Here is a 26,539-nt window from a genome sequence, read left to right as displayed (position 1 = left end):
CCAAAAATCAACTATAAGTAACATAAAGACACTGGTGGAGAATCCTGGGCAGTTGGGTGATGATGGGGTACAATATATTCGCATGAGCTATATTAATTTTTAAAGTGCCTAAGGAAAAAAGGAGGAAAAGGAAAGAAAGAGGAAAAGGAGGAGGAGGAGGAAGAATAAATAGTATAATAATAGTACAGTGGTTCAGGCTCATGCCTAGTATCCATCCCACCAACCCTGGTCAGACTCCCTAGCACCATATGTGGTCCCTAAGTACCACATATGGTGCAGAAGTAGTAGCAGGTAGGTTTTAGAGATACTGAACACACAACATACACACAGAATACAAGGAGTTTGGTGTTCATGGCAAATGGCCTTCAAGTCATCTCGAAATGAGCACAGCAACTGGATCTGCTCTGCTCTGCTATTATTCCTGTTCTTCTGACCTCCTCTGCTAGTGTTCAGTGACTTTGGGCAGTTCAGGGAACCACACACTGATGGGTATCAAACGTGGGGCCCCAGGTGTGCCAGGCACTGAGGTAGCCTTTCAGTTGCCTCCCCGGCCACAGAGTTGTTTGGTGTTGTTGTTTTTTTTTAAGGGCCAACCTGCACAATAACTGGGAAAGGTGAGGCCAGTACCAATGCCAGGTAACAAAGGGTAACCATGGCCCCTCTCAATGAAGAGAGGTAACCCAAGTTAATCTCTGGGAAAATCGGAAGCCACCGGTCAGCAGGGCAGGCTCCTGAAGGCCCAGCAGGTCAATCTCACACATTTCAAACAACCAAAGTTAAAAGAAAAAAGTCAAGTTTATCTGTAGGTAGCACCTGTGCATGCCACCAAATAAATATCCTCAGGAAGTAGGTTAGAGACAAAGGAAATTATTTTAGTCTTCCTGGAGGCTCCCAGACAGGAGAGGCATCATCACAGCCCCAGAAGATAGGGAAAGAGGGAAAGTCAACTTCACTCTCCACCACAAACCTTGTTTCTTCTCCTGCCAAGAGAAGGCTCCGCACGTGAGCGCAGCCCCCCTCTGTCTCCCCACCCCATTGAGGCCACTTCAAAGCATCGGGAACCTAATCACACAACACAAGAAAAGAAAAGACCCAATTAACAAAAAAAAAACACAACTCAAGTAATCCGGGGAGAAGAGACATGGAAATCTCTGTTTGACAAATTGAGGAGCCACAGTTCTGATCAGAGCGGGTTCTACAGGCCGCTCTGGAGCTCCTCAGAGTTGCAGCAACCACCCACTGCAGCACAGAGTGGCCTCCCTCCCCTGAGCCTAGTGCCTCAGATGCAGCCCCTCCAGAATCTGGCAGGAAAGGGTGAGATCCCATGAGAACAGAAACCATGATAGCATCCCTTCCCCCTTCCCTGGCCTCTGCCCAGTCCTCACACATCAGCACCCCTAGAACTAGACGTTCTCTCGTGGGGTGTCCCTTCGGCTGCACAGCCCATGAGCATTTCTCCCTCCCTCCCACCACATCGAAAGTACAGAGAGCAAAGGAGAAAAATGCCACTGATCATCAAGGCTCTTTCAGTTCTCCAAGGCCTTAAAACCCACTAAAACCCACTGCCTGGCCTTCTCTCCCAAGTGTCCCAATGAGCTCGAGGCCTACCATCTTGTAGCATGCAGGCATATCCATTGCACATTGGCCCTCTGGTGGCTTGGTGTCTGTCCATGTGAGCCTTCTGCTGGACACCCTGGAAAAATCTTAGCTAGCCTTGAGTCCAACCATTCAGTCCCTGCTCCCAAAAGCCTCCAATGCGTGGCCCATGCCCCACACCCTCACATCTGCCCACATGTGGAATGGCCTCACACCTGCCCTGGCAGCTAGGCCTACTCATCCTTCAGCCTGGTCGCCCCTCTCCCAGCCTTTCAGGAAGAGACAAGCCTTGTTTTGGTTTTCTGTTATGTCCTCATGGCTCTTCACTGGAAGCTAGCACTGCCCAGTGCTTCCTGGCCAGGGCTGTGAGCTCCAGTTTTGTTTCCAGTTTTGGGATGGTGTGTTTTGTTTTGTTTTTTGATGGAGGTCACTCCCAGTGGTATTCACATGGAGCCCGGATCGAATCAGGGTCAGTTGCACGGAAGGCACATGCCTTAACCTCTGGACTATGTCTCTGGCCCTCGCTCCAAGCAAACAAGCCCCTTTGTGCTCTCACTCCCACTTCATCAGTTTCCAAGACAGCACTACAGACGACTGACCTTCAGATGAAAGGACTAGAGTAGCTCCATCTAACTTTCCCACCTATAAAAGCTGCCAGAAGACCTCAGAAAGGAATTTATGATGGGGCAAGGGAGATAGTACAACAGGTAAGGTACTCGCCTTGTATGCAGCAGACCCAGGGTTAGTCCCCAGCATTCCATATGGGCTAAACACTAAAACAGAAATAACTCCTGACCACTGCCGGATTGTCCCACACCAGATGTGGTCCAAAAGCCAAGAAAAGGGTGTGTGTGTGGGGGAAGCTTTATGAGCCAGACAACTACAAAACCCAGGCACATGGCAGAAAAAGGAGGCGCACGGCCTGGAAGCACACCAGCCCATTCCCTCAGTGCCACACATGCTCAGCTGCAGTCTGGCGCAGCCATACTGGACTACGGATGGCTTCCTAGGTCAGAATACCTTACTGTGTTTCGAGAAAAGCCAATAACCAGTATTGTGAATTGGAACTTCCTCATTTTTTGAAAGCTGACAGTGATTTTTTTTTTATTTTATTTAAAACTATTTTGGCCATCATAACAACTCTCTAAGTTAGACTTCGATGGGATCCTGAGGTGGATGCCCCCGCTCCTGCCAGGCACAGAATACAGAAGGACAAACCCGAGAAGGGACCTGAATGAGTCCTCCAGAAACAAGTGGTCAGTACCTGCAATAAAATTACCTACAGTGTTCATTAGGTGCAATGAATGAATTCATTTAATTCAATATAACTCAATATTTGACTCAAATATTAGTGTACCCGGGGCCTGCGCGGTGGCGCTAGAGGTAAGGTGCTTGCCTTGCCTGCGCTAGCCTAGGAAGGACCACAGTTCGATCCCCCGGCATCCCATATGGTCCCCCAAGCCAGGAGCGACTTCTGAATGCATAGCCAGGAGTAACCCCTGAGCGTCACCGGGGGGGGGGGGGGGGTGGCCCAAAAAACAAAAAAAGAAAAAATATTTATTAGAGTACCCATAGAAAGGGAGAAGATATGTGAATGTTATTTCTATTAAGGAGCTGACACCTGGAGTGCATCAAGAACTACACCTCAGCAATAAGAAGACAAACCACCTAAGTAAAAAGTGGATAAAGGACCTGAACAGTTTTCTGAAGACCCACAGATGAGCAGGAGCACCTGGAAAGCTGCTGAGCTTCACTCCTCATCACTGAGACGAGCACTCACACCATACAATACACCAATATGATATCACCACCCCAGACCCAACATGATGGCCAGAATTCAAGAGAGACCTTACCAAGTGGTTGGTGAGATATGAAGAAATTGGAAGCTTCAAATAATGCTGTCGTAAAAAGCAAGTAGTGTAACTACTGTGGAAAAGAAAACGGCCAACAGCACAGCAGACAGGGTGTATCCCTTGCATGGGGTGGACCTGAGTTCTATCCCAGGCACCCATAGGGTTCCCTGAACCCACCAGGAGTGATTCCCAAGCACAGAGCTGGAATAAATCCTGAGCATGTGGCAGACCAGACCTTGAAACATTTGGGCTGAGGACATAGCTCAAAGTGCTGGAGATACAACAAGCTGTACAAGTGGGGACCAGTTACACTAGCATCCTGGGGGGTAAAGGAAGGAGAAGTGGGATGTATGCTGGGAAAAGGGATGGAGGGAGGGAGGACAACACTGATGGTGGGAACTCCCCTTATTCATTATCACTATGTACCTTAAATATTACTGTGAAAGATTTGTAACTCACTTTGGCCACAATAAAAATTTAAAAAAAAAAAGGCCGGAGAGATAGCATGGAGGTAAGGCGTTTGCCTTTCATGCAGAAGGTCATTGGTTCGAATCCCAGCATCCCATATGGTCCCCATGCCTGCCAGGAGCGATTTCTGAGCTTGGAGCCAGGAGTGACCCAAAAACAAAACAAAAATTTTTTTTAAAAAATGCTGAAGAGTGTGCCTTGCGTGTATGAGATCTCTAGTTCCATCCTCTCCACTGTGTGGCTCTCCAACTTCCACCAAATATGATCCTGGTGGCCTCTAAGAAATGCTGGGTCCAAGCTCTCAACTCTTCAGCCCAGTATCCCTGGAAATAGCTCCCAGAACCCCTAAATATAGCCTGAGGGTGCCCTGCTAACCACCACAAAAAAAGGGGGGGGAGCAGAGAGATAGCATGGAGGTAGGTGTTTGCCTTGCATGCAGAAGGACAGTGGTTCGAATCCCAGCATCCCATATGGTCCCCTGAGCCTGCCAGGAGCAATTTCTGAGCATAGAGCCAGGAGTAACCCCTGAACGCTACTGGGTGTGTCCGAAAAAATAAATAAATAAATAAAAATAAAAAAAAAAACAAAAATAAAACCTGTAGATTCAGAATTTTCACATGACCCAACAATATCAATCCTAGGAAAAAAAACCAATAAAAACATGTACCCAAGGGGCCGGGCGGTGGCGCTGGAGGTAAGGTGCCTGCCTTGCCTGCGCTAGCCTAGGACGGACCGCGGTTCGATCCCCCGGCATCCCATATGGTCCCCCAAGAAGCCAGGAGCAACTTCTGAGCGCATAGCCAGGAGTAACCCCTGAGCGTCATAGGGTGTGGCCCAAAAACCAAAAAAAAAAAAAAAAAACATGTACCCAAATGATCACATAAGGCATCTACAAAATAACATAGATAATCCTAAAGCTCTAAAATTGCCAAGTGGATTAAAAGATCAAAAATAGTGGTGTATCTATAACTAAATACTATTCAGCCATAAAAAAAGGCATGAAATAAATCTGGGGGGAAGGCCTGAGGAATGGGTATGGAAAGATTATAGAGCTGTAGGTTTTAAGATGAAAAGGCTTACAGAGACGGATGCCAGTGAACTGTAAACTTAAAAATAGCTGCAATGGGCCCGGAGAGATAGCATAGCGGCGTTTGCCTTGCAAGCAGCCGATCCAGGACCTAAGGTGGTTGGTTCGAATCCCGGTGTCCCATATGGTCCCCCGTGCCTGCCAGGAGCTATTTCTGAGCAGATAGCCAGGAGTAACCCCTGAGCACCGCCGGGTGTGGCCCAAAAACCAAAAACCAAACAAACAAACAAAAAAATAGCTGCAATGGGGGCCGGAAAGACAGCACAGTGGTAGAGTGTTTGCCTTGCACACAATGAACCCAGGACAGAAGGTGGTTTGAATCCCAGGATCCCGTATGGTCCTGTACCTGCCAGGAGCAATTTCTGAGCACAGAGCCAGGAGTAACTGACACTGACAGTAACTGAGCACTGACAGTGTGACCCAACCACCACCACCCCAAATAGCTTCAATGGTAAACTTCATGTGGAGTGTACACAATCACAAACAAAAGTAAATTCTCGTGAATTTCAACAGAAGAACACGCTACATCCTGGGTGAACTTCAGAGGCATAAACACAAGAAAGAAAAAAGCCCTATAGGGCAAGTCCCCCAGGGCCCAAGGCCACTCCAGGTTGCTCTAGAGCTCAGAGGTTCTTCTGTGAAGGCGAGAACAAGTTAGGTCTGGGAAAAGTGAAACATAGCACACGTCCAAGAGGTCAGAGGTGCAATGTGTGAATTCAATCTCAATTAAAAAGAAAAAAAAAAAAAAAAAAAAAAACAGCTCCAAGGATGACTAAGCACCTGCCAGGAGCTGGTCAGGGAGCCAAAGACAAGACAAGATGGTGTCTCTGCGCTGGAATGGCCCAGGGCACAGCAGGAGGAAGCCAGTTTGAGCTGCAGGGTCCTGGAGCTAGATTGAGCACGGGCACGAAGGCCTGTTTTGCCCCTTTCCCCCGTCCCCCACTCCTGGAAGGCCACCTGGGCAGTGCCAGGACGTGGCCTCCAGGCTGTCCAGCACACTGCAGCCGCAGTACAATCCTCCCAGAACCTAATGGTCAAAAGAGCAGATGGGTACCCTGAGGCAAGGGCTACAATCCCAACTCAGCCAACAACCAAAAAAAAAAAAAGAGCTGAGCCCCTGGAAGCAGTCTCAGGGCTTAATTCAAGGGCTGCTTCCTGGGGTGCCTGCCCAAATCTTACTCCAACCTGGATGGAGTGATTTCTGAAAGAAAAACCCAAGAGACACGCGGATGGAAAACAAAGGAGATGCTAAGTGAAAAGTTTAAAAGCAATTAATTTTAAATGATTTCAGCTTTACCCAAAGCTGTGGCTATGATTTCCTTCTGACTTTGATTATAACCTTCCAGCAAAATATTTGCCTCGAGAAGGCAAAGTCTTTGCATTATTTTCTATTCCTAGCATGACTACAAAAATATTCTTTGATTTAACATTTGATATGTTTTGTTCTCAAGGGCAAGCCCCATGAGAAGAAAAATGTACCCCAACAGAATGAAATATGACTACCTGCTTCCATTTTTCTTTCCTGTTGGTTCCTGCTCAAATATTCTGCATTAATTTAAACTCAAGGCTGCGCCTCTGATGTTGTGCTACTCCCACACTGTCACCCAGACCAAAGCAAAGTCACCCGCTGTCCAGCGTCAGAAGAAAGCACTGCAGACAAAGCTCAAGTGAGAGTCTCCAGGAGACAGCGAAAGGCACCGGGCTGGAAGGAGATCAGGTGGGGTCAGGGAGCGATAAGGCAGCAGAGGAAACAGTAACTTGCATTTGAATAGAGACCTCCTGGCCAGGGGTATACCAAGCTCCATACTGGACATAAAGAAGCTTTAAGCAACTTAAACTCAGAGGCCCCAGGATTGGCCCCTGCTTCCCTAGATAGCAGAAGTGATGCTGGAGGGACCTGGCTTCGGTTACAGTGGGGGATCCTGCTCCCAAAAGCAAGCCAGGAGCTCTGGTGGGTGAGGGAGGACCAGGGTGTGTGGAGGGCTGGAAGTGGCAGAAAGTGCTACAAGGTCAGGAGTTCAAACCCCCGTCTGCTCGAACAAGCCTGACAGTTCAGCTGTTGGTGATTCCCAGTGGGAAAGATGGGGAAGATAGCTCAGCCCTAAGTAAGGCTGAGGTGCCCCTGACAATTCCACAGAGGAAAAGGTTAAGTTATGGCTAAGAAAGACTTTTCACTTTCATCAACTCCCTTAGCTATACCTTACTCAGGATCCAGACTAACTGTATTCATGAATACTACAGACTAAAAGAATGAAGGCAGGAGCCGGGGAGATAGCATGGAGATAAGGCGTTTGACTTGCATGCAGATGGTTCGAATCCCGGCATCCCATATGGTTCCCCGATCCTGCCAGGAGCTATTTCTGAGCATAGAGTCAGGAGTAACCCCTGAGCGCTGCCGGTGTGACCCAAAAACCAAAAAAAAAAAAAAAAAAAAAAAAAAAGAATAAAGGCAATGATGGGCCGGAGAGATAGCACAGAGGTAGGGCATTTGCTTTGCATGCAGCCAATCCAGGACAGACAGTGGTTTGAATCCCAGCATCCCATATGGTGTCTTGTGCCTGCCAGGAGTGATTTCTGAACACAGAGCCTGGAATTAGTAACCCCAGAGTACTGCCAGGTGTGACACCCCCCAAAAAAAATGGAGGCAATGAAAACAAAAAGTGGAGTTTAGGCCAATGACTGGGCTGATTTTGTATCAGAACAGGTCCTGTCTATAACCAGGCCACCTTCTGGGCATGATGTGCCCCCAAAATCCTGGTGGAGTACGCCCCTTCGTGCATCCACTGGGGCCCAGAGAGAGCCCCTCAGACAGACCACCAACAGCCTGCAAGGCACAATCCCCACAATACAGGCCCTAGCTGGGCGCCCACAACACAGGGGTCCGGGGACCCAGAAAGAAAAGCAGCTGATGCTGAAAAATAAGGTCCTCTCCCAGGCTGCAGAGACCAAGACCTGGAGCTGGCAGTGGTTTATTTGCCCCTGCAAGGAGAAAGAGCTCTGGGTAGGGGTTCAGAGATACAGGTTGCTCCAGCCTGCTGCAAGCATGAAGACACAGAGCAATGCGAGCCAGACAAGATGCAGACTCTGGGGGTGGCCATGGGAGGCCCAAGACCCAGACGGGTGACAAGGCAGGGCAGAAGAGCATGTTCATTAACAATGGGAACAAAAGACCGGGAGACAACGCACTGTTAATCCTCGCAGCCGCCCCCAGCACTATAAATTGCCAGACCGGGATGCCAGCATTTTTCAGCCCTCCTCTCTCCTGCCAGAGCAAGATTGAGGATGGGCCCAAGCTTCTCACCCCCACCCAAGTCTTTCAAATGTACATTACTGAACCTTTTTTGAAGTTCTAACCCTGAGAGATTTATGCTCGAACATGGATCCAGGAGAAAGATTGCCCTGGAACACACTACAGATGAGAAGGGCCCGGCGCTTACTTCTTTCCCACTCCCTTGGCAGGAGCCTGGCTGTGGCGTCTGGGCAGCACAGATGCAAACCAGACCCTGATCTTAGGTCTCAACTTCTTCACCTGTGAAATGCGAAATCAGCACCTCTGGCCTCACAAGCTTTACCTCACAAGGTAAAATGATTAAATAAAACAGCAACATAAAGCTAGCACGGAAGAAATGCAAAGTACTTTTGACACGGGTTGCTTTTAGGCCCCCAGCTTCCCTCAGGAGTATGACCTTTGCCCACTCAGATCCTATTTTCCCTGAGTTAGGAAAGGATCTTTTTTTGTGGGTCAAAGTATTCTGGGGGGAGAATTTCTGAGAGCCAGCTTAAGGAATACTAAACTTCAGAGATAACCATCTTGGAAGTCGAACTCCAACCAGGGTACAGCAGTAGACAAGGGGTCATGTGGAGGGGCCCAGTCCAGCAATCCGGCATCCTCTGTAAAGCTTAATCCCAAACACAAACCTGCTTCAAAAGCCTCCCCAGGGGTTCATGGACCCAATAAGCCACCTCCAATCTCCATGAATGTCTGATCTAAAAGTTCCCATTTAAAATCCTGGAGGATCACCACTGGCCTGAGTGTACAGTGCTCTGCTGCACCCTCAGCACACAGGGCAGCTTGCAGAGGGAAGAACCGGAACACCACGTGTTATATACTTATGGTAGATCGGACCCTCTGCTAACCGCCCTCTGCCCACAAACCCAGTGGGCTGTGTCTTGACTCATGACAAGGAGCTAGCCTGAGAGCTGGGGCCTTTCCCCAGTCACCTTGTCTTACTGGATGCTGACCTCAGGACAGACATGGGCACACAGAGCCCCTGCCTGTTCTCACAAAACTCACAGTCTGGGGTATAGGCAGAGACTCCTGGAAGGGCAGGAGAAAGAAAGAGGTAGATTGTAGAGAGGTGGGTCAGAGGAGACGCTCACAGCAGCTAACGTTCAGGCAGTAAGGATTACTGATTCCTACAGAGTGCAAGAGCAAGGCCAATCAGGAGCAAGAGAAAGAAAGGCTGATGGGGCAGTCACCCTGTAGCTCCTGTGGACCCTCGATTAGCATCCAACTATGCACTGACATGCTCTGACGAATGTCTAAAGCAGGGCCAGCAGTCCAGAGGACAAGGCTCAGGCTGAACAAAGTCCTGCCTCAGCCAGGATTTGGCTTTGGAGCTGTGTCAAGAAGGCAAAGCAGCTTGGGGCTCAGGCTTCGGGTGAGGCTTGGCCGGGGCATGCTGGGTATGAGCCCCAGCAGAGACCCCCCAGAGACAAGTCTGGGTACCTCAGAAAATGAGACCAAAACTACAGGTGCTACACAAAGCAGGGCAGAGCAGCAGCACTGGGACACTTCCCTGCCAGGTCTTAGTCTCTCTGAGAAAGAAGGGGGCATCATCCATCATACAGACCCCAAATAGCGAGGCTGACCAGGGTGAGCACTCAAAAGGGAGCTGTCTGTTCAAGAAAAAAAGATGCACTTTCCGGGCCAGAAAGATAGCACAGTGGTATGTCGTTTCCCTTGCATGTAGCTGACGCTGGAGGGGCCCAGTTCAATTCCCCGGCATCCCATGTGGTCTGCTGGTCTTCCAGGCTACGAGGGGCGATTTCTGAGTACAGAGCCAGGAGTGGCTCCTAGAACGACACTGGGTGTGGTCCAAAGACCAATCAATGAATAAGTAAATAAATAAATTTAAAAAAATATGCACTTTCTCCTCACCTCCCTGAGGGCTGAAATCCAGTCAATTTAAAGAAAAACAGGCACAGTCATGGCCCTCCCAAAAGATCCCAAATTTTTATTTGAGGGACAAGGCATACCTAGAGGGAACGGAGGGCCAGGAATGCTAGTCCCAGCATTAGTACTCTGGGAACCAATCATGAGGTGTCCAGGCTTAAATGGAGTTCCTAGACCTTCAAAATACCTTCCTGATCCCCTAGGTCACATGTGAAATAAGGGCATCTTCCTCAGAAAATCACAGGGAAAAAAACAACAATGTGCCAATAAAACAGGAAAAAATCTTGTTTTCTTTTGAAGGTCTTTTTTTTGGGGGGAAGGGGGGTGTCACACCAGCGACGCTCAGGGATTACTCCTGGCTCTGTGCTCAGAATCACTCTGGCAAGGCTCGCGGGACCATATGGGATGCTGGGAATTGAACTGGGGTCTGTCCTGTGTTGGTGCGTGCAAGGCAAACGACCTACTGCTATACTATCACTACAGCCTTTCTTTTCATGGTCTTATAGTGTACATCAAGGGGCTACCCACTATTCTGGGGTGTCAGAATTCAGTTGAAACTTTTCAATCCCAGAAGAAAACCTCAAGAAAAGGCATCAGCTGGGGGCATACATAGTAGGGGTACACAAGGACTTGAGAAAGTGATCTGAGAAGCGAGGAAGCAGTCCCTACTGTAAACTTTTCCCATTTCCCAAAGTCCAATTTCCTCCACATCTAGTGGTGCCACCACAAGCCTTACAAGTTTGCCTGAGCCAGGCACACAGAGAAAAGCCACATCAATAAAGAACTGTTGGCCACAGCTGCCTGCCAGTGCACAAAAGGCCAGAATTAAGTTCAAAGGTCTCACAGCCAATGAGACCAAAAGCCCGGCCAGGCCTCAAGCCCATTTTCATCCAAGTCTAGAAGTACGAGCTTTGCCACGCTGTTTTTACAAGAAAAAAATAAAGTGTGTGTCCATCTATCTATATGTATCATGTAGGGAATGAAATTTGTCACCGAGCCACATACCCAGCTGCCCCAAAGGAGTCTGGATGTGACCAAAGAGAACTTGGTATAGGGGAGGAGAGAGAAGAGAGGGAAGCAGGTCTGGTAACAAGTTTGGCTTGAGGAGACTTCAAGGAATGACCTTACAGGCCTCCTCTGAGCCCTGAGTCCTCTGCTGTCAAACAGGGAAATGATGAAACTGCCCGCACTGGGGAACGATGGAGGAATAACCAGAGTAAGCACTCATCAATTCATCACAGTGCTGGGGTGGGACACCCAAAAGCAGAGGCCAGCCACCAGCCAGCCAATACAAATATTGGCTATAAGGCCGGATTGCACAGCCATAGGGTGTTTGCCTTGCAGCTGACCTGGGATGGACCCGGGTTCGATTCCTGATATCCCATACGGTCCCCTGAGCCTGCTGGGGAAATTTCTACCCAAAACAGGGGCCGGAGCAGTGGCGCTAAAGGTAAGGTGTCTGCCTTGCAAGTGCTAGCCTAGGAAGGACCGCGGTTAGATTCCCCGGTGTCCCATATGGTCCCCAAGCCAGGAGCTATTTATTCAAGCATAGCCAGGAGTAACTCATGAGTGTTACCAGGTGTGATCCCAAAACAAAACAAAACAAAACAAAACACATTTCAAAGTCTTGTCCACCTACTTCAGTGTGGTACAAAAGGTCCAGAAAGGTCATCACAAGCCTGTGGTACTGACTACTCGACCGACACAGCAGGGGCTGAAAGGGACTTTTCCCTAAGTTATCTTGCCTTCATGGAGTCTAACTTAAAAATAACTAAATGAACTGTGTTGGTAAGGCATTTCACCGTCGTGTATATTATTATACACAAACCCTTTGTCCCAGTCTGTTGAGTCCTAGCCTACTCACCACAGAGCTTACTTCTGCTCTGACATAAACAGTTACTGGGTATCTATGGCAAGAACTGGAAAGCACATAAACGAGAGGCACTGAGGTGGGGAAAGAAAACATTGGTACAAGTCTAAGATGGGATTTCATGTGTCCTTTAAGAGTGAGGTACCAGGGCCCGGAGAGATAGCATGGCGGTGTTTGCCTTGCAGGCAGCCAATCCAGGACCAAGGGTGGTTGGTTCGAATCCCAGTGTCCCATATGGTCCCCCGTGCCTGCCAGGAGCTATTTCTGAGCAGACAGCCCGGAGTAACCCCTGAGCACTGCTGGGTGTGGCCCAAAAACCAAAAAAAAAAAAAAAAAAAAAAGAGTGAGGTACCAGAAGCCGGAGAGATAGCACAATGATAGGACATTTGCCTTGCACGTGGCCAATACAGGATGGACCAATGTTCGATCCCCCTGCATCCCATATGGTCCCTAGAGCCAGGAGCGATTTCTGAGCGCATAGCCAGGAGCAATCCCTGAGCATCACTGGGTGTGGCCACAAAACCAAAAACCAGAAAAAAGTAGTGAGATACCAATATGCGTACAAACATATATGCATCCCTCAGTGTATCTCTAAGCCCTCTGCAGACACAGTACTGATGACAACAAGTGTATAGGGTGTGACCACTTTGGTTGTTTTAGGAAAAAAAAAAAAAAAAAGGCAAGAAAATTAAAGTGGGATTTTCTCAGACACCACCCTGCTTGCTTTGACCTGGGAATTTTTTCTGACATGACTGACCCACAAGAAACTGGGGTGAGCAAGCAGTTGGCTGTGCAAGGAAGTCGGAAGGAAGGTGAGTGAAGTCTTTCCCTTTTATATATATGTTATATATTGTATTATATTTTATATGTATGTATAAATATATACTATCTTATATATCTATAAATAAAATAAATATTTATATATGTAAATATACCTATATATTTGGACACATTGGCCTTGTATGGGTTGGGTCAACTTTGCGCGCAGCCCAAGCCCAGCCCGCGCAGGCGCAGTCCGGCTCACCTCCGATGACAGTGCGCACGAGGGAGGCGTGGCCGGGGCAGTCGACCAGCGTCACCTGCAGCCGCGGCTCTTCCGGGTCGGCCTCGGCGGACACCGCGCTGCGCATGCGCGCGGGCAGCGGCACCAGGAAGCACGAGAAGCCCAGGTCGAGCGTGATGCCGCGCTCGCGGCTCTGCGGCTGCTTGTCGAAGGCCGCCGTGGACGCCGTGGTGCTCAGAGCCCGCGCCAGCGCCGTCTTGCCGCTGTCGATGTGGCCCAGCACGCCCACGTTCACGTTCACCCGCCGCCCGGCCATCGCGCCACCGCCGCCGCACACACGACCCGCCCCCGCCGCGGTCCGTCCGCTAACTCGCTCCCCCTGCAACCGACGCGCGCGGCACGTCCGTTCCGGCCCCCGAAGGTTCCGCCCGAGTTTGTGGCGCATGGAGAAGGGGGTTGCAAGGAATGCATGGATGGAACTTGAGCTGGGCGAGGCCCTTGCGGGGTTACCTCTCTTCTCTCCTGAGTCTTCACACCCGAAGGCTCCAGGAGACCCAGAGTGGGAAGAATGTATCCACCCACCTTCCCATCCATCCACCTATCTATTTACCCATTCATCCACCCATCTCTCCACCCATTCATCCATCCACCCATCCATTCACCCATCCATCCACCCATCCACTCACCCATTTATCCGCCTATCCTCCCATTTATCCACCCACCCATCCATCCACCCATCCATTCACCCACCCATCCACTCTTCCACCCACCCATCCACTCATCCATCCATTCATCCACCCACCCATCCACCAACCGAATCGCCCACCCATCCATCCACCCATTCATCCACTCATCCACCTATCCATCAACACATCCATTCACCCATCCACCTATCCATCCACTCATCCATCTATCCATTCACCCATTCATCCACTCTTCCATCCATCCTTCACCCATCTATCTACCCACCCACGCACCTAACCACTCACCCATCCACCTAACCACCCATCCATCCACCCACCCATCCATCTACTCATTCATCCACTGATCCATCTATCCATCCACCCATCCATCCGCCCATCCACCCATTCATCCACCCAGTGCCCCTTCAAAGTGCTCTTTCAACATTACACTTTATTGGAAAGAATCAACAGGTAAAGAAATGGCTTAAATCTGACTGCTTTCAGATGGTGCAGCCATCTAGGAGAAAATAAAAGCAGAGAGTAGGAGAAATAAGATAGGGTATTGCCTTGAATGCAACCAACCCGGTTCATTCCCCATACCCCATATACCCTAAGCCCCACCAAAAGTGATTCCCCATACCCTATATACCCCAAGCCCCAACAAAAGTGATTCCTGAGCACAAAGCCAAAAGTAAGCCTCATGCATAGTTGAGCATGGTCCAAACAACCAAAAGAAGAAAGAAAGAAAGAAAGAAAAGCAGAGACTAAAAATAAAACAAAAGACTAGAGTGGCTGGAGTGATAGCACAGTGGATAGGGTGTTTGCCTTGCACAAAGATGACCTAGGTTTGATTCCCCAGCAACCCATATGGGCCCCTGAACCTGCCGGGAGTAGTTTCTATTTATTTTCTTTCTTTCTTTTCTTCTTTCTTTCTTTCTTTCTTTCTTTCTTTCTTTCTTCTTTCTCTCTTTCTTTCTGTTTCTTTCTTTCTCTCTTTCTTTCTCTTCCTTCCTCTCTTTCTTTCTCTCTTTCTTTCTCTTTCTTTCTTTCTTTCTTTCTTTCTTTCTTTCTTTCTTTCTTTCTTTCTTTCTTTCTTTCTTTGTTTGTTTGTCTTTGGACCATACCCAGCGTCACTCATGTTTTTCCTGACTCTGCTTTCAGGAATCATTCCTGGCAGGCCTGGTAGGCTGGGGGACCATATAGGAATACAGAGATTGAACCCAGGTTATCTGCATGCAAGGCAAACATCCTGCGCCCTACCCACTATGCTATCGCTCCAGCCCCCATTCTGAGCGCAAGCCAGAAGAAGTAACCCCAGAGTGGCTAGGTGTAGCTCCTCCCTTCCCTCCCCAAAAAAGACTAGAGCACTACCTTCTAATAGACAGATGATCAAGGGAAGCTTCTGGACTTGTTACTCGGAATTGCTGTTTGAACTGAGGCTAGAATATTGAAAAGCTTTTAGTCATAGGGTTATCTGGAGGAGTCTTAGAAGTTGGAAAAGGAGGAAGGTCTTTTGGATTTAGGATTCTCACCCAGAGTATCTGTGACCCAGCCTTAGAAAAGGCTGCAAAGTTCCAACTTGTATATCAAAGATTGTATCTGTTGTTAGAGAGAATCCACAGCTACCACTTCTGTCTCAATTAATAAACTAAAGTGATGCTCAACCAGATCAACCACAAGGGGCTAAAAATCTAAGTGGCTAGACCATCCAGGCAGTATCTGTTCTCCAGCCCTTTGAACTATTTCCCCAACCCTCATCCCAATTTTCAAAAGAAGAGAGTATTTTCCTTGAAATTCCATATGAAAAGACACATGAAGAAATGCTCCACATCACTAATCATCAGGGAGAAGCAAATCAAAACAACAATGAGATACCACCTCACACCACAGAGAATGGCACACATCACAAAGAATGAGAACAAACAGTGCTGGCGGGGATGTGGAGAGAAAGGAACCCTTATCCACTGCTGGTGGGAATGCCGTCTAGTTCAACCTTTATGGAAAGCAATATGGAGTTTCCTCCAAAAACTGGAAATCGAGCTCCCATACAACCCAGCTATACCACTCCTAGGAATATACCCTAAGAACACAAAAATACAATACAAAAATCCCTTCCTTACACCTATATTCATTGCAGCACTATTTACCATAGCAAGACTCTGGAAACAACCAAGATGCCCTTCAACAGACGAATGGCTAAAGAAACTGTGGTACATATACACAATGGAATATTATGCAGCTGTCAGGAGAGATGAAGTCATGAAATTTTCCTATACATGGATGTACACAGAATCTATTATGCTGAGTGAAATAAGTCAGAGAGAGAGAGAAAAACGCAGAATGGTCTCACTCATCTATGGGTTTTAAGAAAAATGAAAGACATTCTTGCAATAATAAATTTCAGACACAAAAGAGAAAAGAGCTGGAAGTTCCAGCTCACCTCAGGAAGCTCACCACAAAGAGTGATGAGTTTAGTTAGAGAAATAACTACATTTTGAACTGTCCTAATATTGAGAATGTATGAGGGAAATGTAGAGCCTGTTTAGAGTATAGGCAGGGGTTGGGTGGGGAGGAGGGAGATTTGGGACTTGGGTGATGGGAATGTTGCACTGGTGATGGGTGGTGTTCCTTTTATGACTGAAACCCAAACACAATCATGTATGTAATCAAGGTGTTTAAATAAAAAAAAAAGAAATTCCATATGAAATTTGACTTATCTGTGAACAGCTAACTTAACTTCAGATTTTAAATAGCAGAGCATGCAATTCCATTAATTGTGCCTGGCAACCAGTTGGCCCTCTGATGAGTCTTGCTTGAATTCCCTGATGCTGCAGCTGACCCAGACCATCATTCGAAACAGGGTCCTGGAGAAAACTGACCTAGTGCAATCCATCCTGCAGCACAGGGGGATAGAGGGAGCATGCTGGGACAGCCATGAATTATGCAATGCAAAACTGCCTCTGAGAACAGACTGGCATGACACAAAATGGAGACGTAGAACAGGGTCTTAGGGAAGGTCAGGTGCAACTCTTTTATTCATCAAAACACAAAATCAGGAATAAGCTCTGAGCACTGCCGGGTGAAACCCTAACCTCTTTCCCCAAAACCAAATTAATAAAATAAAAGTTAATGGCAAAAGAAGTGGCTTCTTTAAATGGAATGTTTGTAGGCATGTGACAAAAGCTTTATTTTCATTTGTTTCACCCCTTCCCTTTTGTTGGTAGGGTTGTTATGCGCACCAGGCATCACACATATGCTTGATTGTGTTGATCACTGGGCATTGTACACTGGCGAGTTTCTTACATACTCAGCCCCACTGCTCACCAGGGCTTTCACATTTCAGTGCTCACTGGTGGTCATACTTTTTTGTGGGACTTTATCATATTCTGGCTGCTCCCCAGAGGTTGCTGTAACACACACACACAACCACACACACACACACACATGCATGCACGCACACACGCACATACACTCACAGGACTCTCCTGCTTGCAATGTTCACACCTCTTTTTTTGACATGATTGCTGGGACAGGGGGTGTCCACTCATATTTTGCACTGGAGAAGATACACGTTGTAGTGATGCCAAGGTTTCCAAGTGTCAACGTTCCTACTTGGGACCATCGTCTCACACCACCAAGACAGAGACTTTTAGCCACTGAGTCATTCACCATGAATCTAAGCTTCAGAGACACTGAAGACTTAAACCAAGCACATTTTTCTTTCTCAGGATTTGAGACTTGTGTGCTCCCATGAGAGAGAAAAGAAAGACTGGCATGAACCCTAAGTTTCTATTCTTCATCAGTCTGGCCCCACTAATGAGCCAACACCTATTGTATGACTGGTGCAAAATGGACTGATGCTCCAGTGATTATGGCAAATCAGGCAAGTCTGTGTGCTTGAGTGGCTGGAAGCAAGAGGACATTTCTCTTTTTTTTTTGTTTTTGTTTTTGGGCCACACCCGGCGATGCTCAGGGGTTACTCCTGGCTGTCTGCTCAGAAATAGCTCCTGGCAGGCACGGGGGACCATATGGGACACCGGGATTCGAACCAACGACCTTTGGTCCTGGATCGGCTGCTTGCAAGGCAAGCGCCGCTGTGCTATCTCTCCGGGCCCCTGGAAGCAAGAGGACATTTAACTCAAGAAAGATAAATTTGAGCTTCTAGAAACCCAACAAAAAGAGTCAGTCATACACCAGGGTAAACTGAGAAAAGAATATTCAAGACAGAGCTGGGGGAAATAGCACAAAGGATGGGAGATTAGAGCCAAAGAGAGAGTGCAGAGGGTCGGGTGCTTGCCTTGAATACAACTGACCTGGGTTTGATCCCTGAAAAATCTGTGTGGTTCCCTAAACATCACCAGGAATGATCCCTGAGCACAGTCAGAAACTAAAATTTGAGCACTTCCAGGTATGGATCACCACCACCCCCCCAAAATACAGGTTTGGATCTTGTGCTTTGCATGCAAGAAACCCAGCTTCCATCCTTGTTACAGCATGGTTTTTTTCAGCATTGCTAGAAGCAAGCTAGGTTTGCCTGCACTTCCTGAGACCATGGCCATGTGGTTCTTGGTGAGGGCAGGAAGAAGGTGAAAAATAACATTACAAGTTTGTTTTAGAATTAGGATTATTAATTTTCTGTCTCGGTGCCAAGGATCAAATCTTGACCTCATGCATGCAAGGCATGTGCTTTACTGATAAGCTCCAATTCCAGACTGTCTTTAGTCTGAGGGTGTGACTTCTACAATGTCAATGGCAGGACTTAGGGTGGGAGTGATCGCTTCTGGGGCTGGAGCCCTGAGTTCCATCCATCCCCAGCACACATGGCCTCCTGATTGTGGATCCCTATACCACAGGGATAGCCCTGGCGATCCCACCCCCCCCCCAGAGCCATTTGGGAGGTTCCTTCATTGAATTTGAAACATAAATGTCAAAGCTAGAAGCTCTGCAGGGCTGATCAGAGGCTGTGATATCATGATTTATAATTCTTTAAAAAGAGCTGAGTTTGTTCTTCATTCCCATGACGAGCACAAAGCTCCTAAAACTTGGAATTTCCTGGGAGGAGACATAAAGCTGTCTTTTTCTATGTTGGTGAAGGGGTCCGGGGAGGGGGTTATGAAGAAACACCTAGAGGGGGAGGCTGAAAACCAATCTTGTGATTGAAGGATTGAATCTTTGAGTCCCATGCCCTTCCCCCCACCTCTAGGGAGGTAAAAGGAATGGAAATTAAATAGATCACCAATAGCCAAAAATGTGATTAATCAAATCTACTTCAAACACAAAAAGGAGAGGTTCAGAGGGCCAAAGAGATAGCACAGCGGTAGGGTGTTTACCTTTCACGCAGCCAACCCAGGACAGACGGTGGTTCAAATCCCGGCATCCCATAAGGTTATCTGTGCCTGCCAGGAGCGATTTCTGAGCACAGAGCAGGAGTAACCCCTGAGCACTGCCAGGTGTGACCCAAAAACAAAAACAAAAACAAAAAAAAAGGAGGGGATCAGAGAAATAGTATAGGAGTTAATGCGCTTGCCTTGCAGGAGGCTGACCTGGTTTAATTCCAGGCACTACCTACAGTCCCCTGAAAATTACCAGGGGGTCGGTCACTCCTGAGCACAGTGCCAGGAATAGCTCTTGAAGACATCTGGGTGTGGCCCAACTCTTCTCTCCAAAAAATAATAACAATAATGATAATTATAAATTCTAGAGTTCAGGGAAAGAGTTCAATTTCCTCCCAGCTTCTTCTCTGGACTCTGTGATAACATCCCAACCCATGAGGCTCCACCTTTGTCTCTACCTCTCTTTTCTTCATTCTCAGGTCACCTCCTACTTGTGGTGACTCTATAGCTGACAGGTTCATGGTGAGTCTCACTGAGATGTCCCGACGCACCATGCAGTGACATACACAAAGCTCTGCCCAGCCAGATGGGTCTCAGAGGGAAGGTGGGGGGCTTCGGTAGGAACTGGGCACTATTTCCAGAAAGAGATGATGTCATACTGCCTCACTGTACACTTTTTTTTGGGGGGGGGCACAGATGGTGACGCTCAGGGGTTACTTCTGGCTATGAACTCAGAAATCGCTCTGAACTTGGGGGACCATAAGGGATGCTGGGGGATCGAACCGTGGTCCATCCTAGGTTAGCACATACAAGCCAATCATCCTACCACTTGTGCCACTGCTCCAGCTCCTCACTGTGCACTTTGGCTCTATCTGGCACCTACCCACCAAACTGGCACATGAGATGCTCTGTATCCCTAAAACCCAGTTGCCCACCTCAGCCTAGTAGACTAAGGCCCCCTTACACAACTTGGATGACTTGAGGCCAAGACCAATAAATGTTCTTGTTTCCTGCATGTCTCATGCCAAAACTCTCACCCAGGAAACCCTCTCTCAAACCCACCAACAAGTCTGGCCACAGCCAGCCTGCAGAGCTGCGATTATTTGCAATTAATTCTTCATGTACATGCGACGCTGCTTCCTTTTTGTTTCTTTAATGCCATTTTGTACTGAGGTAGTTCAAAGTTCTTCACAAACAGCTAGTAATTAATTCAACTTCATTAAGGCCAATTAATCCAGGATTAATTATAAATGTACCCAGAGGTAGTTATTATACTTTGCCTTTGATTTGCACATTTGCTTTAAAGATTCTTTTCGGAATGAAATAGAAAGTTCCCTTTTTTCTTCTGCAGAAGTCTACCTTGCCGGGGATTGTGTTAACCATGTACTTTCCAGAATAAAATTGAGGAGGGTATCAGCCAGGCCACCAGTTGTGCTTTGAGTCTCCCAGAACTCACCAGAGGGTTTAGCCATAAGTATAGAAATCTTAGTCCAAGCAAGAACTGGCCTCAGGCCACTGTGTCCATTCCTGCATGAACATTGTAGTATGACATGATCAGTACCCACTTCTTATTTCCTAAGCTCTTCAATTGTTCTTGGAAGCATTGCACCTCCATTAAAATTTAACCAACTAGCACAGTTCACTCCACTGGTCACAATCACTGATCACTGTAGCCCAAGCAAGTCCAATTAGAGCAAACTTTGATATTTTTCCTCCAGAGAAATCAATGCAAATGTATCTGCTGCTCCAGTCATACCTGGAGATTGTAGGCTGGGCTCTGATGCAAGATGTTAGGAGGGGAACCTGGCCTTTGCAGAACAGCAGAACCCCATCGAGGTCTATGTTCAGGTACTTGTAAGTATGTCTTTTTCACAGCAAAATATGTCTTTGCAGTGGCCATAGAGATAGTAATCAAGTAGGACATTTGCCTTACAAATAGCTGACCCAGATTCAATACCTTATACACCATATGGTACCCTGAACCTCATCAGGAGTGATCTCTGAGCACCGAGCTAGGAGTAAGCCCTGAGTATCACTGGGTATTGATTGCCTCAACCCCCCTGAATATTTTTCAGAGGGCCAGAGAAATAGTACAAAAGGTAGGGTGCTTGCTTTGCATGCAGCCAACTTGGATTTGATTCTCTATGGTTCCCCAAATCTGCCAGGAAGAAGCCTGAGCACCAATAGATGTGGTCCACTAACAACAACAATAACAAAAACAAAAAAGATTTTTCAGGACAGAGAAATAGTCCTGCATAGTCTTAATAGGGATTAATATTCATGTGTTGCATGTATGTGGCTCTCATTGATTTGATTCCCAGAGCCACACCTGGTCCCCTAAGTACTGGTGGGGTGATCCTGAGCACAGAGTCAAGAGAAATCCTGAGTACTGCCAGTTGTAGCCCAACCCCTCTCCTCAACAAATGAACTGCAGTGGGCAGGACAGGGCACTTGCTTTGCACTCAACCGACCTAGATTTGATTCCCAGCATCTCAGATGATCTTCCAATGGGCCTGTCAAGAGTGAGTCCAGGTACAGAGCCAGGAGTAAGCTCTGAGCACTTTGGGTGTGGCCAAAAAGGGGGGGGGGGGGTAGGGAGAATACAGGTTTAATTTTTTTTTAAACAACTTTATTTATTGATTGATTGGTTTGGGGGTCACACCCAGCGGCACTCAGGGTTTACTCCTGGTCCTGCACTCCGAAATCACCACTGGCAGGCTGGAGGTCCATATGGGATGCTGGGAATTGAACCCAGGTAAGTCCTGGGTCAACCACATGCAAGGCAAACACCCTACCGCTGGGTTATCTCTCAGACCCCAGGCTTAACTTTTGTTTTGTTTTGTTTTGTTTTGGTGTCACACCTGGCCGTGCTCAGGGGTTACTCCTGGCTCTACGTTCAGAAATCACTCCTGGCAGACTCGGGGGACCATATGGGATGCCGGGATTTGAACAACCATCCTTCTGCATGCAAGGCAACTGCCCTACCTCCGTGCTATCTGTCTGCTACCCCCCCCTCCAGGCTTAACTTTTTGATTAGCTTAAAAGATCTTGGCATGGGGACATTGTCCTATGGGCCTTTTGCACTAAGATCCCTTATCAGGAGGCAAGAGACCCAGAACAGAGTGACACATCATAAGCATATTCTGTGGCCCATTACTAGTTGTGGAAGGGAAATATGAGATCAGGAGCATGTGGCCTGCAGAGACCTGAAAGGCAGATGATGGATTTTTCTCCAGCAGGGGTCTCAAACTCAATTTACCTGGGGGCCACAGGAGGCAAAGTCGGGGTGATCCTTGAGTGCAAAGTCAGTAGTAAGCCTTGAACATTGCGGGGTGCGACCCAAACAACTAAACCAAAACAAAACAAAACAAAAAAAAAGATTCCTCTAGGGCAGGGCCACAAAATGTTGTATGGAGGGCCGCAAATGGCCCACGGGCCGTGAGTTTGAGACCCCTGTCTAGAGCCTCCGCCCAGGTGATTTCCTTTAAGCCCCTCCAGAAGTGTGTACAGAAATGTGTGTTACTATTTCACACCACCAAATGGGTGGCACTTTGTTACAGCAGTCAAGGGAAATGATAATAAAGGTGTTCTTGATGTGGTGCATGTTATTTTACAATGAGAAATTTCACTCCCACATGATCAGGGAGTGGTGGACCTTTCCATAGCTTGCCCCATCTTGGGCATCTCCCAAACTCTGAGGCTGATAGCTAAAACTGTCACTGGGAGAGAACTCAGTGCCTGCCCTCAGTGGGGCCTGTTGCTCTCATTCAGACTCCCCTGACCTTTGATCCCACTGACATGCACCACCAGGAAGGACAATATGCAGGAAGTCCACAGGAGCTGCAAGAGTCATGTAGGAATGAGAGGATGGAAGCTGCCGGGCACCCCCCATGCAGGGGGTTGAGTCTGCTGAAACAGGAAGGTAGGTGCCAGACAAAGGACACAGCCCCAGGAAGCCCAGACCTTACTGACCTGATCCCCTTTCCCCATCTGATTTTCTGCCTTAATTTCCAGGGAAATTCCTGTAGGTACCCTAGGGGACTGTCTCAGTCTAAATAACACAGAAGCTGAAGCTATAGTACAGCAAGTGTGTAGGGCACTTACTTGGCACGTGGCTAACCCAGGTTCAATCCCTGGCGTCCCATAGAGTAACCTGAACATTTCCAGGAATGAATTTGAGTGCAGAGCCAGGAGTAAGCCCTGAGAACTACTGGGTGTTTCTCCAAAACTAAAAGGAAAAACTGTACAATAACTGATGAGGACAGGACATATACATATTCACAAAAGGCAGAGGAAAGGTGTGGGTGGGAAAAAATCTATGACTTTATTTGGGGGGAAATGGGGTTGGACTAACTCTGACAGTGTTTGGGGAGGTCCTGCGTGTCAGAGAAGGAGCATGGGGCTCCTAATATAAACTGTCTTCCGGGAAAGTATGTTTTCCTGCCCCAGGACTCAGTGATTTCTGCTCTTCTCCTATGATTATAGCCCTGGTCAAAGGTCTCACTTAACCCCTTAATAGCCTTGTCAGTGAATGTTATTGTTGTCATTTTCCAGCAGAGGTGAAGAACTTAGAAGAGGAGTTGGGGGCTTCTTGAGGCTGGGTCACCTGTGCAGGTCTCTTCCTCATTACCTGGAACCCAGGGCCTGTCCTCTTAAATCAATAGATCATTGCTGCAACTTGTATTTGCTTAACCCCGATTCTACCACCATTGGCATGATGGCCTGCCAGGGGTCATTCCTGAACACAAGGCCAGTTGTAAGTCTTGAGCACCACTGGAGGTAGCTCAAAATTTAATAATAAAATAAAAAGATATAATGGGGAGCAGAAACATACATAGTACAGGGTATTTTGCCTGCATTCCTCTGATCCCCAAGAACTGGCAGGTGTCATGTCTGAGCACAGAGTGCCAGAACACCGAGCATCATTGGGTGTGTTCCAGAAACCAAAAAAATAAAAAGGGGGCTAGGTCATTGTTCTATGACTTAGGAGAAGAGTTGAAAATGTTCTCACGGTGTGAATCAATACCATTCAATTTTATGTCTTTGTACCACCCCTAAGGTGCCAGCAAAATCATTTCTGCTCCTGGAAATCCATCTCAGACTGCAATAACAAGCATGTCACTCTGTGTAGCAATGATCTGTGAGTGGCTTTTCCCAGAACTGGGAAGGAGGGGAAAGAGCAGCAGCCTTGGTTGAGTTGCATTTGCTCTGTGGCCATTGCAACAGACACAATGATTTGTTCTGAGGTCAGCGGTGGTGATGGAGAGAGAGAGAGGAACAAGGAATGAAATGTGGTGGGAAGTGGGCAACTGTAAAGGGGATGGCATAGAGATCTGGGAGGAATAAAGTGGCCTTAGGTTTCTGGTTTGGGAGCCACCGCTAGTGAAACTCAGAGACTATGGGCCTATGCTTAGAAGTGACTCTTGGTACTGGTTGGAGGAGCATATTTATTGCTGGGATCCAACCAGAGCCTCCGGCATGCAAAGCAGGTCCTTAACTACCTGAGCTATCTCTCTGATCCTGGAAAGCCTCTCTCTGTCTGTCTGTCTCTCTGTCCCTTCAGGTTTGGATGAACAAGGTAAGAAAGAGAATGGACACCCAGCAAAAGGGCATATGTGTAATAAGAAAGCAACTTGTCTACTCAAAGAAACACTGTTTATTTGCTAAGGACATAGCTATCCAGTACACAAGCTTCATGCAAGTGGTGATGATATGAGAGTGAGCATTAAGGAAGGAGAAGAGAATTTTTTAAATTTAATCACCATGAGCTATGCAGTTGCAAAATTGTTCATGGGGCTGGAGTGATAGCATAGCAGGTAGGGTGTTTGCCTTGCATGCAGCTGGCCCAGGTTTGATCCCTGGCATCTCATGTGGTCTGCAAAGTCTGCCAGGAGTGATTTCTGAGTATAGAGCCAGGAGTAATTCCCAAGTGCCACCAGGAGTGACTCAAAAATCAAAAACAACAATTAAAAAAAGCTGTCCATGATTGACTTTCAATCATGCAATGTTCCAACACCCATCCCTTCACCAGTGCACGTTTTTTTTTATCACTAGACAGAGAAAATATTTAGAAATAAAATAAATCAGAGAGGTCAGAGTGACAGAACAGCCAGTAAAGCATTTACCTTGCACACAGCCAGCCCAGGGTCAATCCTTAGTACCTCATATGGCCCTCCAAGTCCACCAGGAGTGATCCCTGAGTACATAGCCTTAAGTAAGCCTTGGGCACTACTGAGTGTGACCCAAAGACCATCATAAATAATAATAATAATAAACAATAAATAAATTAATTAAAGAATCCAGCCTTGACCTTACACTTAACTTCAATGACAGATGAAACTAAAGGAAGTAATGAACTTGGATAACTGAGTGTGAGATCCAGAAAAAAAAACAACAAAAGTCAAAAGACATAAAAAGGGTATTACAGAACTGCCATGTGGGATATCAGAGGATGAATGATGGGCAAGGGGGCAGGAGGAAAAGGGTATAATATAACTGTCATGTGGGATATCAGAGCATGAATGATGGGCAAGGGTGCAGGAGAAACAGGAGGGCCCAGCCAGCCCAAGAAATTCATACTTGATTTCCAGAAGCAACAAGGAAATGTGGTAAGTTCCTTAGCGGGGAATGATAGGGCCATAAACATAGCACAGCTGGTAAGGTACTTGCCTTGCACATGGTCAACCCGGCTCAGTCCCCAGCATCCCATCTGGTTCCCTGAGAACTGCCAAGAATGATCTCTGAGTGCAGAGCCAGGAGTACGCACTGTTGAGTGTGGCCCAACCTCAGAATAAATCAGGGAAATGACTTAGTGGTCTTCTGGTGGCTGGAGATGAGGATGGAGAAAAGGGACAGGGGTTGTTGACTACTTACTTCTCCTTCAAGGAACAAACGTTTACAGAGCATCTTCCATGGGTCAGTAGGAAATCCTGAAGATTAGACAAGAAGTCTGGACCAGTGAAAGTGCATGAGGCCAGGAGATACAATAAACTACAAATGGATAAGCAACAAACATATACTACACAGGCCATAGATAATGAATATTATAGAGACACAGATGCATGTGGGGAGGGGTGAACTAATTAAGAGAGAGACTGCAGGTATATTTTTGTACTACACTTCTGGAACCTGGAAATCTGTTTAAATATTTTTGAGGAATTTCATACTTGGTGGTGCTCAGAGTAACTCCTGGTTCTGTTTAGGGGTCACTCCAGGTGAGGGTTGAGGAAACCACCTGACAGTACTCAGGGTTTACTCCTGACTCTGTGCTCAGGCATTACTTTAGGCAGGGTTTGGGGGCTGTTGCAAGTCAGCCCTTGACGGGGTTGACTGATGGAGGGATGGAGGATGAGATCTTTCCCCTCCAGCTTGGAGTATGTGTCTGCCACCCTGTTCGGCCGACGGTTCTGAGGTGAAACGGCGGGTAAACAGCTCGCAGACAGTCAGGCTTGTGGAAATATTAGCTTTATT

At 47.5% G+C, this 26,539-nt stretch overlaps 1 protein-coding gene across 1 annotated transcript in view; it reads right to left on the bottom strand.

The window, feature by feature from the left end:
• EEFSEC (eukaryotic elongation factor, selenocysteine-tRNA specific) overlaps nucleotides 1–13,369 on the bottom strand; it is a 209,729-nt gene extending 196,360 nt beyond the window's left edge. Inside the window, exon 1 of the mRNA XM_049766522.1 lies at nucleotides 13,075–13,369. Within this exon, the coding sequence (XP_049622479.1) occupies nucleotides 13,075–13,369 (295 nt within the window). The remainder of the gene's footprint in view (nucleotides 1–13,074) is intronic.
• Nucleotides 13,370–26,539: the final 13,170 nt, after the last annotated feature.

The sequence above is a fragment of the Suncus etruscus genome, chromosome 20 (assembly GCF_024139225.1).
Source record: "Suncus etruscus isolate mSunEtr1 chromosome 20, mSunEtr1.pri.cur, whole genome shotgun sequence".
NCBI classification, from domain to species: Eukaryota; Metazoa; Chordata; class Mammalia; order Eulipotyphla; family Soricidae; genus Suncus; species Suncus etruscus.
The sequence above is the reverse complement of the archived record's forward strand: the minus strand, read 5'-3'. Positions and strand labels throughout refer to the sequence as shown.